The sequence below is a fragment of the Urocitellus parryii genome, chromosome 3 (assembly GCF_045843805.1).
Source record: "Urocitellus parryii isolate mUroPar1 chromosome 3, mUroPar1.hap1, whole genome shotgun sequence".
NCBI lineage: Eukaryota > Metazoa > Chordata > Mammalia > Rodentia > Sciuridae > Urocitellus > Urocitellus parryii.
In genome coordinates, this window is record NC_135533.1 from 207,701,993 (window position 1) to 207,715,811 (window position 13,819).

The window sequence follows — 13,819 nt, forward strand, 5'->3', positions numbered from 1 at the left end:
TAGCCATTATGGAAAACATTATGGAGAATACACAAAAATATGAAATACAGTTATCACTTGATGCAGCAATCCAGTTACTGGTATGTGGCCAAAGAAAATGAAATGGGTATTTTGAAGAGATCTGCCCTTTCACGTTGACTGATGCACAATTCACTGTAGCCAAGACACAGAAACAACCAAAGTGTTCATGAGGAGTGCTCAATTTATACTGCTCAAAGGCCTGATTAACGTTCTCATTAGAATTCTAAAATGCATAACTTGATAGTGAAACCTTTAGAATGAAACAGAAATTCCTCAACAGAGGTGGCACAAGATCCCTTAGGGGACAAGAGCCAAACATGTTCTATAGAATTTATGTTTTTCCCTTTCTCTTGCCTTTTCTTGCTTTCTTTTCTGAGGTATAGGGATGGTAACCAGGGCCTTGCATATGTTAGGTAACTGATCCAACATGAGCTACACACTCATCACTGAAATTTTTATTTACAGCAAAATATGTAGTGTTTCATTACAATGATGTAAGTAATATCTATCTATGGGAAAATTAGTTATGCTCTTTTTCTCATTTCTGGTAGTCACATGCATATGGAACCAGGGAATGATACTCAACATTTAGAATTCCTGCTTCTGGGACTTGCTGAGGACCCAGAACTGCAGCCCCTCCTCTTTGGCCTTTTCCTGTCCATGTACCTGGTTACTGTGCTGGGGAACCTGCTCATCATCCTGGCCACCATCTCAGACTCCCACCTGCACACGCCCATGTACTTCTTCCTCTCCAACCTGTCCTTTGTGGACATCTGCTTCACCTCCACCACCATCCCCAAGATGCTGGTGAACATCCAGACACAGAGCAAGGCCATAACCTATGCAGGATGCATCACCCAGATTCACTTTTTTGTACTCTTTGGTGGGTTGGATGACTTCCTTTTGAGTGTGATGGCCTATGACCGGTTTGTGGCCATCTGTCACCCCCTGCACTACATGGTCATCATGAACTGCAGGCTCTGTGGATTGCTGGTTCTGGTGTCTTGGGTTGTGAGTTTCCTACATGCATTGGTACAAAGCTTAATGATGTTGCTGCTATCCTTCTGCACAGACTTGGAAATCCCACACTTTTTCTGTGAAATTAACCAGGTGGTTCAGCGTGCCTGCTCTGACAATTTTCTCAATGAGGTGATGTTATATTTTGCTGCTGTCTTGCTGGGAGGTGGCCCCCTCATTGGTATCCTTTACTCATACTGCAAGATAGTGTCCTCAATCCGTGCAATCTCATCAGCTCAGGGCAAGTACAAAGCCTTCTCCACCTGTGTGTCTCATCTCTCTGTGGTCTCCTTATTTTATGGCACAAGCATAGGTGTGTACCTCAGTTCTTCTATGACCCCAAACTCACGCTCAATTGCAACTGCTTCAATGATGTACACTGTGGTCACCCCCATGCTGAACCCCTTCATCTACAGTCTGAGGAACAAGGACATCAAGAGTACTCTGAGAAGACTCTGTGACTCAGGAATATAAAAGTTTTAATTGTGTGAGACTGCATAAGTGTCCATGATTGCAGGGCTCAGAACCTCAGAACCAGAATCCGGGACTCTTTACCAGAATGTGGAAGCAGGACATGGTCCTTCTATGTTAACACAGAGTTTCCATTTTTTGATTTCAACTTTGACATAGAATCCCACTACATCTTTCACTCTGTTGCATACATGATCAATATGAAATCCAACCTTTTCCCTTGTCATATCCAGCTTGCCCCAAATTATTCCCACTTTGGATGAGAAATACTTGAAAATTCACACTTATCCATAAGATATATTTTTAGAAATAATCTCAAATGTCATGCTAAGTAATTCTTCATTTTGCTTAAAATATGCATAATTACTATTCACATGTGAAAAACTGCATATAACAACTAAAGGTAATTTTCATAAATTTATTGTGGAAGTATATCTTAGAAAAACAAATTTTGATACTGTGGATTGAACCCAAGACTGTTTAACCACTGAGCCATAGACACAGCCTTTTCTGTTTCTTGTTTGAGACAGTGTCTTACTACATTGCTTAGGGTCTTATTATATTGCTGAGGATGGCTTTGATATGTGATCCTCCTGCCTCAGACTCCTGAATCACTGGGATTGCAATTGTGCACCATGAATGGATGACAACAGATATTGAATTTTGTATTTTTAATTATTTTCTTATATTATTTCCAAAACTTCCATTTTTGATAAGGTAGCCTTTAACTTACCAAATTATTAGCTGGTCATGAGGTTTTATTCTCACTTTTGGATTGCGTTTCTTTTTGAGCATGGTGTCCACAGTGCCTAACATAGTCATAGGCAAAACAGGTCATGTTCCCAGAGGTATCTACTCCACCATTTTTTCCAGGTGCATATTTTTATGTGCTAGACAACACTTTTGAAATACTAGCAATATATAAATGGTGAGTAAATTTATGGTTCTGTGGGGTCAGGCACTGGGCAGGGAGAAAGGTGGATGGGGCTGTAACAGGACAAACTTGGGATACTTGACAACTGGGAACTGTTCTGTATGTGATTTTGATGAGCATAAATAATTGTAACTATTAAGGAGGTTCAGTGTGATATTTCCACACATGCCCACGGTGAACACTCATCAGACATAGCCATCCATTATCCACCTTCTCCAACCTGATGTAGAGTAATCTCTATTGTATATTCAAGTTAGAATTTATTTTATTTTATTTTTATTTTTCTCATATGACAGAGACCATGAAGTACTTTTCTTCTGATATCTGCCTTATTCACTTAGCACAATGTGCTCTGGTTTCATCCACATTGGCCTAAATGACAGGATTTCATCCCTACACAAGGATAAATGGTGTTCCATGTTGTATATATTCCACGTTTTTTCCCTTTACTCCTCTGGTGATGGGCACTTAGATGGACTCCAAATCTGAGCCTGTGTGAATGATGTAGTAAGACACCAGGAGGGTGCTTCTCCTTGCTCTGTGTGTTCATTTCTTTAATATCATCACTGATAAGATGCCTGTGATATATTGATCAGTGTTACCATGGTGGAAAATGATTAAAAGGCCTTTGGATTTCTCTCTCTTTTTTTACAACCACATGTTAATCCACAACTTTCTCCAAATGAAAAGTTCCATTAAGATTTATAAATAAAAAGGGAAAGCAGAGAAAGACATTTGTAAATAGTTTATAAGTTGATACGTTCTCCTTTTCTCCTGAACTCATGATTGCTGTTCACTTTCTCCCATGGAATCGCAAGCTGTCATTGCTGTCCTGGTGCATACTAGGGTTCAAATTACCCTCATGTGCTTTCTTCTAATAAGAGCTGGTAAATGAAAGAGAACACCATCTCGATGAAAATGTCAACCCACACACAAAACGTACAAAGACTGTGGTGAAGTCTGTTTTTCAGGTTGGTATAAAAATGTTGGATATTGAAATAAACAGATTTGGAACAAAAAGAAATGTTGGCATATAACAATTCATTGATCTTGATCTCTGCTACATAGAGATGAGAGAAAACAGTACTGATGAATATTTCATTTAAAATATGGTTTTTACTTAAGTAAACCTCTTCTACTGCCCCCCTTCTGAACAAACATAGGAACCACACACTGTTCTGGACTTGCAAGAATCCTGAATTCCCCTATTCTGGCAACCTCTTCCATAACATAGCAGTTTGCTTAGCTTCTAATCATTCTAGAATTTTGACAGTCAGGAACCAGTTCAAAGCCTTTTCTGTATGTGGGTCTAAACTATGGGTAATGTCCTAGCATTATCCACTGGCTATGCGAGTCAGCATTCTGTTACTATAACACAACACCTGAGATAATTGATTTATAAGGAGAGAACATTTATTTTGGCTCACAGTTTTCAAGATTCCAGTGTGTTTTGGATTGGCCTCATGGCTTGGCCCTATTGCAATGAGCACATGTCGAGGGGTGGCAAGAATGTGCCAGAGCTAAGCCGCTGATCTTATGGTCTCCAAGTAAAAAAAAAAAAAAAAAAAAAAAGGACGAGATAAAAGTTCTACAATCCCTTTCAAGTGTAATTTCCAAATGAACTAAGGCTTCTTACTAGACCTTGCTCTTATCATTTCCTCCACCTTCCAATAGCACCAAGCTGGGAACCAAGCTTTAACACAGGGCCTTTGGGTGACACTTAGGATTGAAAATGTAGCACTGGCCTTGAGGTCTTCCTCAGTTCTGCAGGCACTTTGTGGTCTAGATGACCTTGATGTGGCCTTGGTGTCACCCACATGTTGAGCCCCTTTGTCTACACTCTTAGGAGCAGGGAATTGAAGGGGTCAGGTGGATGGTGCCCCAGTGAAGGCCATGGCAGGACTCTCCTGAGCAGCAGTAGGCAAGACATCAAGGGCCCGAGAGCCTGGCCTCCTCCATCCAGCCCTTTGACGACTTCAGCTTTCACAGGTTTTAAAGCCACTCCTCCCTGGGGTCTCCCTTCAGGAGCTCACTGTTCTCTGGACTGTTCCTGAGGTTCCACATTGGATCAGCCTTTTAACATTCACCAGGAAATCTCAGTTGTGTGAACATAACAGGGCACTTTCACGGTTATCTACAATAAGGGATTGTCTTCAATTTTAACAACCCAAATCTTATACCTTTAACACTTAACCTCACAAGTGATGCTCAGGGGGCCTTGTTGCCCTGGAAACTCACTTGCAGAGACGTGTTCTGAGGTGATGCAAATGAGACCAACTCTGGAGATTTCCTGCCTTTTTGTTGGATCCTCTTTCCTTCCCATCATCCTCAACTTACTGAAGTTTTCCACTTACTCACTATGAATTGCTACAAATTCTGAACCCTATCTCATCTGTGCCTGCAACAGTGAGGTCTAGAACAGTTCCTGATAAGGAGTTCGTCCTGTTTTAGTTGAATAGAATGAAAATTAGGAAATGGTTGAAGAGAAAAAAGAGAGTGTCTGAGCCACAAAACTACACATGGGCAGATTAGCTTTGAGGCAGAAAAAAAAAATCCAGACTCATGGAGGTAGATCTTGATAATAACAAAATAGAGGCAGTGAAATTAGCTTCTAAAGACGTACCTGCACTTCCCAATGTTCCTGGGGCACTATTCACAGTAGTCAAATGTGGTATATTTATAACTGAGTGCCCTTCAGCCTTCAAGAAGAATGAAATCCTGTCATTTACAAAAGAATAAAGGGGACAGTCCCTTGTGTCCCATGAAAGAAGGCAGGCAGAAGCAAACACTGTATGTGCTCCTATGTGGAGGCCAAAGGAGCCTCAATCTACATACAGAATAGTAGCCCTGGAGGCTGGAAGGAGGCAGGAGGAGGAGGAGGAGAAGGGAGGCTGGATAACAGGTACAGGAACACAGGTGAATAGAAAGACCCAGTCCTGGTGTGCCACTGTGAGTGGGGGTGGGTGGGGGCTGCAGTGCCCAGATCTTGTCATGAGTTTTATGAAGATCTGAAGTGAGGAGCACAAACCTCTAATCATAAGGTACTGATGTGGGGTGAGAAAGTCTTTTTAAGCTATTTTGTTCGTACACATTATGTGAATGTGCTAAAAATATCATGTTCACCCTATGGATGTGTACAATCACTTGTCCATAAATATTAAATTAAGATTTTAAAACTTCACTCAGCATTTGCCACTTTGTTGGACCATCTGATACACATGGTCCCTGGAGGTTCCTGGTCACTACCTTCACGAGGTAGCAGGATCTTACCGTAACCAGGCAATGAGCTTGAGGTCACAGAGGGCAGGCCATGGTCCCAGACCTCATGTTAAGTTGGCTCTAGAGAAGCTTTACTAAAGTATAAATTAAGGTCAGAGGAAATAAGATCTTCTGATACAGACTCCTGCTTCTGAGATTCTTCCCAACAAAGAATTGCTCTGTCTCTGGGTGTTGCAGATTTAGGACTACAGGAAACACCAAGGCAAAGTATTTAATGTCCCCTTGATGATTTTAATGTGATTTTCTCTGTGTACTCATGAAATTGAGCACATTTTCATGTTACTAAGCCATTTGTGTTTATTCTTTTAGATCACTGACTCAGGCACATTAACCATTTTGTCTTACATTTTAAAAATTGTAATTGTTTTGAATTAATGTGTATAAGTTTACTTTGACTTTTTGGATTTTGTTTAGTTTAAATTTAATTTATTTTTAGGGTACATCTTATTGTTCATATTTGAGATTTGCAACCTGATATTATAGGGTAAATATAGTGAGGAAAATATCCATAGTATACAAATAAGTTTTTTCCTAGTTTTAAAACATTTCTTATCAATTCTTTAAATTTATTTTCAAAAATTTGGTCCAATTTGTTATACATGTCAGTAGACTGCATTTTGACACATTATATATAAATGGAGTATGACTTCTCATTCATTGGGTTTACATGATGTAGAGTAGTAACATAGGTATCATAGTAACATATGGTAATAATATCTGACTTATTCTATTATTTTATCATTTTAGACATGCATAATTTAAAATATTTTATTCAATAATTATTTTCTTAATTTAAAAAATAGGGCATGGCATTAATTCAATTCATGTATATAGTGTATACTGATTTTTGTAAGGATAGTAAATTCTATTTTCTTAAGCATTTTCAGAAAGACATAAGTAATATGTAATAATTGCATGTAGATGTGAATACAGTGTAATACTTTAATATTTGTGCACAGTAAGTATTGACAAAATGAAGATAATCAATGCTCCTAACGACCTCTGCTCTGGAGGCTTTGAACTCCTCTTTCCTAGTTATTCATAAAAAGATATAAAACATTACTATGAACAGTTCCCCTCATGTGCTCAATTGAAGATAGTGTTCAATAAAGTTTAACTGCTTTATATATAATTGTTATAAAATTGGCATCGTCAGTCCTATGGAGAGAACTAGAGGTCACTGTGTGAAGCCAGGCACAGAGAGACAAGTATGGCAGGACTTCACTCACATGTAGAAGGGAAAGAAGTTGCTCTCACAGGAGCACAGAGCAGAATTCTGTTTCCCAGAGGCTGGAAAGGGTAAGGGAGCAGGAGGGACAGAAGAAGTTTGGCCCCAGGGTCCTAAGTTGTAGTCAGGTAAAAGGAAGGGGTTCTGCTGTTCTATTGCACAGTATGGTCATGATAAGGTCCTGCATATTCAAAAATGATGGAATCCAATATTCTTTGCAATTCATGCTTCATAATTATACATAATGTTGGGATTCATTTTGCCATAATAATAAAGCATGGAATACAATTTGCTCCAACTTAACCCCAGTACCACTTCTTTCCCTTCGCTCTCCTTGCCCTATTTCATTTTCCTTTTCTCTACGAGTCTGGAGTGTTCACCACAAAGAAATGATAAATCTTGATTAGGTAAATATGCTCACTTTGATCTGCTCATTACCCAGTGTATACCAGTATGGAAACATCACATGGTGCCCTAAAAATATGTGACACTAAAATGGCACCATTAAAAATTTAATATCAAGAAATTTAACATCCCCCAGTGCCTTTTATTCTGAAGTTAATCTGGGGAAACAAGCGTAACATTAGAACAATGTTGTGAGGAATAAATGAAGTGTGTGGAAATACTTTGTGGGTCCACAGAAAGTGGTCATGGTGCCAGGTGTGAATACGACATGTGTGCCTGTGGATTTGTGATTTTCTTAACAGTTGAGTTATCCACACACAGAAATCTGCAAGTACATACAAAATCACGTTTTATTTTGAAATTTGAGAGAAGAGATCTGACAAGAGCCAGCTTTGAATGAGCAAGAAATGAGAAGGGAGCTCAAGTCTTGGCGCCTGAAGATTCTTATCTCTTCAAACTCATACTCACATCCTAAGGTAAGAGCCATCATTTGGTCCCTCATTAGAAACAAGTGAGTTTATCAGATGCATGACACTGTGTGTATTATTGGCAAAGTGTAATGAATACAGGAGATGTTGTCTTATGGATTTACATTTTATACAAAAAAGAGCTCACTCCTCTGTTAAATAGGGATAGAAAAAATTTCTGTAGACACCAGAGACTGTGTCTCCAACATGAGTCAGTCTTTTGAGAACATAAGATAACTACCTGGGGCAGGTTTATTAGTTTCATACGTGGACGAAAACTATAATGCCCAGGAGGGATATGATGACAGGAGGTTTGGACTTTGGGAAGATGGGTTCTGTAGATTGATGGTAATATGGGCTGATGCACCTGACTCCACTCTGCTCCCTGAGGAATCCATGGGAACTGCTCCTTTCCTGTCTAGATCAGAGTCCTGCAGGGAAACCAGGTGCTTAGAGGTTGCAGTATAAAGAAGGCCTTGTGCCTAGTGAGAAGATAGAGAAAGGTGTAGGCTGTGATTGCTCCTGCTCTCCCTGAGTGCATGCCCTTGGGACTTAATTCCTTATTCAGGATCTTCAAATCTGACCTGAGGACCAAAGCTGGACCCATTTCTGTTTTCTTGTCTGGGGTCAGAGCCTCACTCTGCACCTTCAACATCCAGGGAAGAACTGATGCATGTTAATGAAGACCCTCGAACCAGAGACACGACCCAGGTGAGTCTGAGAACCCAGCAGACACTTCAGGAGAGAGCGGAAAAGAAGGAATCAGAGCTTTCACCTGAGTTTCCCTGAGAGCCCAACTAGCCTGGCCTGCAGCCCAGAGATGGTGGTGTCTGTTGCTAGCTTTATTAGTTTATTAATGAATTTATAAGATACTAAAAATGTCCCAGAAATCAGCAACACAGATCATTGTTGACCATCAACTTACAGTAGCATAAGCTCATTTAGAAGACTGATGGTAGGTATGAAGGTTGGAATGACAGTAAATGTAAGTCTGAGTACCTTGCAAGGAAGGGGAATGGAAAATCCAGAGTGAACAGCAGAGAGATGTACACTGGTGGGTATCAAAACATTACAAAATACACAATAAATCTATACAGTTATTATGTATCTAACAAAATATTACTTATCAGAAAATAGAAAAAAACAATATCAACCAGGAATTGATGTCACATACAAAAAAATAATGGAATCAATGAAATCTTCAGTGATAAAGAGATTCAAAGCTCCTTATCCTGATTTGATCATCGCCCAGCACACACATATATTGGATTGTGACCTATAGACTCAGTGAACAGGCACAATCGTGCTGTGTGAATTTTAAGACAGGGAGAAAGAGGCCTGCCGTATCTGCTGTGAATCTAGAGAAAAGTCAATCATCAGGTGAAAGGAACAGCCACAGGACGACAGATCTGCTGTTTCCTATTAAAAGTTCCCCACTTTGCTGTAGGTACTTTGGATATCTCCTGTTGTCAATTGTTGATTTTTGACCTTTGGTCATTTTTTCTAATGTGTATGGACTGTCAGACACCTTGATATGAGGAAGAGGAAGAGTGGGAGGGAGGAGGGGAAGGAGGGAAAGTACTAGGGACTGAAGGGGAGCAAAACAGATTCCCTGCACGTGAGATTGTGTCAGAAAGACCCCAACAGGGCTGGGGCTGGGGCTCAGGGGCAGAGCGCTTGCCTAGCATGTGTGAGGCACTGGGTTGGATCCTCAGCACCACACAAAAAATAAGTAAATGGAAAACAGGTATTGTGTCCACCTACAAATAAAAAGACTTTCAAAAAATAGCCCCAACCTTATGTATCACTGCAATTTAATAATAAAAACATTTAAAAACTAGGTTAAAAAAAACAATGTCACTACTTTGGTCTTTTAGAAAACATACTTTTATTGTTTATGGTTTTAGCTGAGCACCCAGCGAGGGTCACTGGGTTTGGAACACTGCCAGGACCAAGGCAGCCTTTCCCTCCTGGAGAAGAGACACCTGGGCTTGCAGGGTCCTGTTTCCCTGGGTCCATGTCAGCTCTCTCTCTGCCCTCACCTCTTCATGTTCTGTCCACCCCTTTGCCTTCTGTGTCCTTTTCTCTCACTACCCATCCTTCTCTATTTCTCTTTCTCCTTGTGTTGACTGCACAGATTTTCATGCTCCTTTTTAAACACAGGGAAGAAGTGTGTTCCTTCTTTTTTTGAATGTGTGTGTGTGTGTGTGTGTGTGTGTGTGTGTGTGTGTGTGTGTGTTTATGTGCCTCATGGAAGTCTCAGAGAAGTGGTACCTGAGCTTATATATTGCAGGGTGACTCTTAGCAGCTAGAGGTCAGAACTTAACCCTCAAGTGGTAATAAGGAGGAAATCCTTTTAAATTCACAGAATGTGTTTGCAGGAAATTTAAGAGGATAAGAGTTTTAGGATGTCGATGAAGGGCTCTCTGTACCTTGTAGCCTCAGAGAGCAATGAGGCCAGCTCATTCCTCAACATTCTCTGACACCATTTCTCATCACTCTTCTACTTGATCCTTCTCTGGCCAAGGGCTTTCTATAAAGCCTTGGTTTTCCAAAACAAACATGTTCCTCAGGAATGACTGTCCCCCAGTGAAGACCACAGCACTGAGGATGACTTGTGGCTCCTGCCCTGCCTTCCCTGTGGTCTCTGTTTGGATGCCTCTCTTCCTGCTGGTTTTACATGTATTGCTATAAAAGCACAACTTCCTCTCTACTCTTTCTTTTTCCTCTTAGTACCCATCACCATGGGACATATTAAGTGATTTTCACCATTTTTGCTTATGTTCTTTCCCTCTCTTTGGATAATGGAGACTTTTTTTAAAAACTCATACAGATTACTGATACAATTCCTGGAATGTAGTTGGTACTTAATATTTAGTTATTGCTTTGTATTTAATAACATGTAATTATACAACTTTATTAGTATAACTTTATATTTCCATGCATTTATAAATTGTGTGATTATTGCACAAGGGTAATTAGTTAATCACCTGAAACATTTATCATCTCTCTGTGGTGGAACATTCTGAATCCTCTGCTCTAGCTATTTTAAAATATGTAATATATTATTGTTAATTATAATTCCCTACAGTGCAGTACAACTCTAGAAGTCATTCCTCTTCTCTAATTGTGTGTTTGCTCGCCTTGAGAAGCTTCTCAAAATCCCTTTGTCTCCACCACGCTCCTCAGCTTCTGGTGACTATCTTGCTCTGCTGCACTTCTGTGACACCAGGTTTTACAGAATCTGCCTATGGATGATGTCCTACAGCTGTAGTGTTCCTGTACCTGGCTATTTTCAGTTCATATAATGTCCCCCAGGTTCATCCAGGTTGTCCCCAGTGACAGGATTCAATCTTTTATCAACAGCTGAGTATTATTCCACGGTGTACTAGATACATACAAATGGCCAATAGCCATATGAAAAATGCCCAATTGCCAATTATCAGGGAAATGCTAATCAAGTTGTCATAGAATAATATCTTATTTCAGTTAGAAGGTCTACTGTAAAAATTTCAAAGATAATAAGGGCCAGTGAGTATGTACAGGAAAATAAACTACTTATCCAGAGTTATTTGGAATACAAATTAATGAAGCCATTATGAAAAACAATTTGGAGGTTCTATAAAAATTAAAATGCAGTTATCACATGATGCAGTAATCACAGTATTGGGAATATAGTCAGAGGAAATGAAATGCGTGTAGTTGGATATATCTGTCCTTCCATGTTTACTGATGCACTATTAACTGTAGCCAAATTACAGGAACCACCAGAGTGCACATCAAGGGTGCTCCTTTTATGCTTCTAAAGGCTCTATTAATGTTCCCTTTAGAATTCTGAAATACGTGACTTCCTAGTAAAACCCTGAGAGTGAAAGAGGAATTCATCATCAGAGATGGCACAGCATCCCTTAGGGGAACACAATACATGCACATTCTATAGAAGTTAATTAATTTCCATTCCATTGTTTTTTTTCTTTTTGTTTATTGTGCGGCTAATGATGGAATCCTGGGCCTTGCACATGTTAGACAAGCACTCCTCCACTGAACTACACACCCATTCCTAAAATTAATTTTTTTAGAGCAAAATATGTTTTGTCTCTCTATAATGATGTAATACCTGTCTATGGGAAAATTCTTTATGCTCTTTTTTTCATTTCTGGTAGTCACATGCATATGGAACCAGGGAATGATAGTCAATGTTTAGAATTTCTTATTCTGGGAATTGCAGAGGACCCAGAACTGCAGCCCCTCATCTTTGGATTTTTCCTGTCCATGTACCTGATCACTGTGCTGGGGAACCTGCTCATCATCCTGGCCACCATCTCAGACTCCCACCTGCACACGCCCATGTACTTCTTCCTCTCCAACCTGTCCTTTGTGGACATCTGCTTCACCTCCACCACCATCCCCAAGATGCTGGTAAATATCCAGACACAGAGCAAGGCCATTTCCTATGCAGGATGCATCACCCAGATTCACTTTTTTGTACTCTTTGGTGGGTTGGATGACTTCCTTTTGACTGTGATGGCCTATGATCGGTATGTGGCTATCTGTCACCCGCTGCACTACATGGTCATCATGAACCACAGGCTCTGTGGATTGCTACTTCTGGTGTCCTGGGTTGTGTGTTTTTTACATGCAATTTTGCAAAGCTTAATGATCTTTAGGCTGTCCTACTGCACAGACTTGGAAATCCCACACTTTTTCTGTGAACTTAACCAGGTAATTCAGCGTGCCTGCTCTGACACCTTTCTTAATGAGGTGGTGATATATATTGCTTCTTTCTTGCTGGGAGGTGGCCCCATCGCTGGCATCGTTTATTCTTACTGCAAGATAGTGTCCTCCATCTGTGCAATCTCATCAGCTCAGGGCAAGTACAAAGCCTTCTCCACCTGTGCATCTCACCTCTCTGTGGTCTCCTTATTCTATTGTACAAGCCTAGGTGTGTACCTCAGTTCTGCTGTGACCCAAAACTCACACTCCATTGCAACTGCTTCTGTGATGTACACTGTGGTCACCCCCATGCTGAACCCCTTCATCTACAGTCTGAGGAACAAGGACATCAAGAGGGCTCTGAGAAGACTCTGTAAGAAAGATTAAATTTCAATTTTTTTGATACTGAATAAGTGCCCCTGATTGCAAGGCTCAGAGCCTGCGAGTCAGAATCTGGGATTCTTTATCAGTTGCTGGAAGCAGAACTTTCTTCTTCTCCTTTTTTCCTGCATTTCCATTTCTTTGATTTTGACTTCTGCATACAATTCCACTGAATCATTATTTTTTTGCACATTCTGATCTCTATGAACTTCATTCCTGTTCATTTGTCATTTTTGAACTTTCTCAAAATTTTCCCATCTTTGGATGAGAAATTCTTGTGAATACTCATTTGTTCCATGAGATATAATTTTAGAAATAAGTTAATCTCAAATGACATATGTCATAATGTTTAATTATTTATTTTGCTAAAATCCAGAGTGTTCTGAGAAGACTCTGTAACACAGGAAGATAAAAATATTAATTGTGCTGAGACTGAATAATTGCCCATGATTGCAGGGATCAGAGCCTCAGTAGCAGAATCCGCAATTCTTCACCAGAATGTGGAAGCAGGACTGGATCCTTCTATGTTAACTCAGAGTTTCCATTTCTTTGATTTCAACTTCGACATACAATCCCACTACACCATTCACATTATTGCCCACTGTGATCACTATGAAATCCATCCCTTTCCCTTGTCATTTCCACGCTTGCCCCAAATTATTCCCATTTTGGATGAGAAATACTTGAAAATTCTCATTTATCTCAAAAGGTATATTTTTAGAAATAATCTCCAATGATGTTTGCCATGTTAAATAATTGTTCATTTTACTTAAAATATGCAAAATTACTATTCACATGTGAAAAAATGTATATAACAACTAAAGTTAATTTTAATAATTTTATTGTGGAAGTAAATCTGAGAAAATAAAATTTGATACTGTGGATTGAACCCAAGGCTGTTTA

The 13,819-nt window shown here is 39.8% G+C and overlaps 2 protein-coding genes across 2 annotated transcripts; both read left to right on the forward strand.

Moving 5' to 3' along the window:
- The first annotated feature begins 582 nt into the window (after positions 1 to 582).
- Positions 583 to 1,512, forward strand: LOC113178198 (olfactory receptor 7A17-like). Its single transcript, XM_026382626.2, has one exon. The coding sequence runs from the start codon at positions 583 to 585 to the stop codon at positions 1,510 to 1,512; it is 930 nt and encodes a 309-aa protein (XP_026238411.2).
- A 10,483-nt stretch (positions 1,513 to 11,995) lies between these two features.
- LOC144253841 (olfactory receptor 7A17-like) lies at positions 11,996 to 12,922 on the forward strand. Its single transcript, XM_077796504.1, has one exon. It carries the CDS (start codon positions 11,996 to 11,998, stop codon positions 12,920 to 12,922), a length of 927 nt encoding a protein of 308 aa, XP_077652630.1.
- The last annotated feature ends 897 nt before the right edge of the window (positions 12,923 to 13,819 follow it).

Bases quoted from the DNA above. Each gene is read 5' to 3' on its own strand.
- LOC113178198 (XM_026382626.2), top strand. From the start codon at position 583: ATGGAACCAGGGAATGATACTCAACATTTAGAATTCCTGCTTCTGGGA.
- LOC144253841 (XM_077796504.1), top strand. From the start codon at position 11,996: ATGGAACCAGGGAATGATAGTCAATGTTTAGAATTTCTTATTCTGGGA.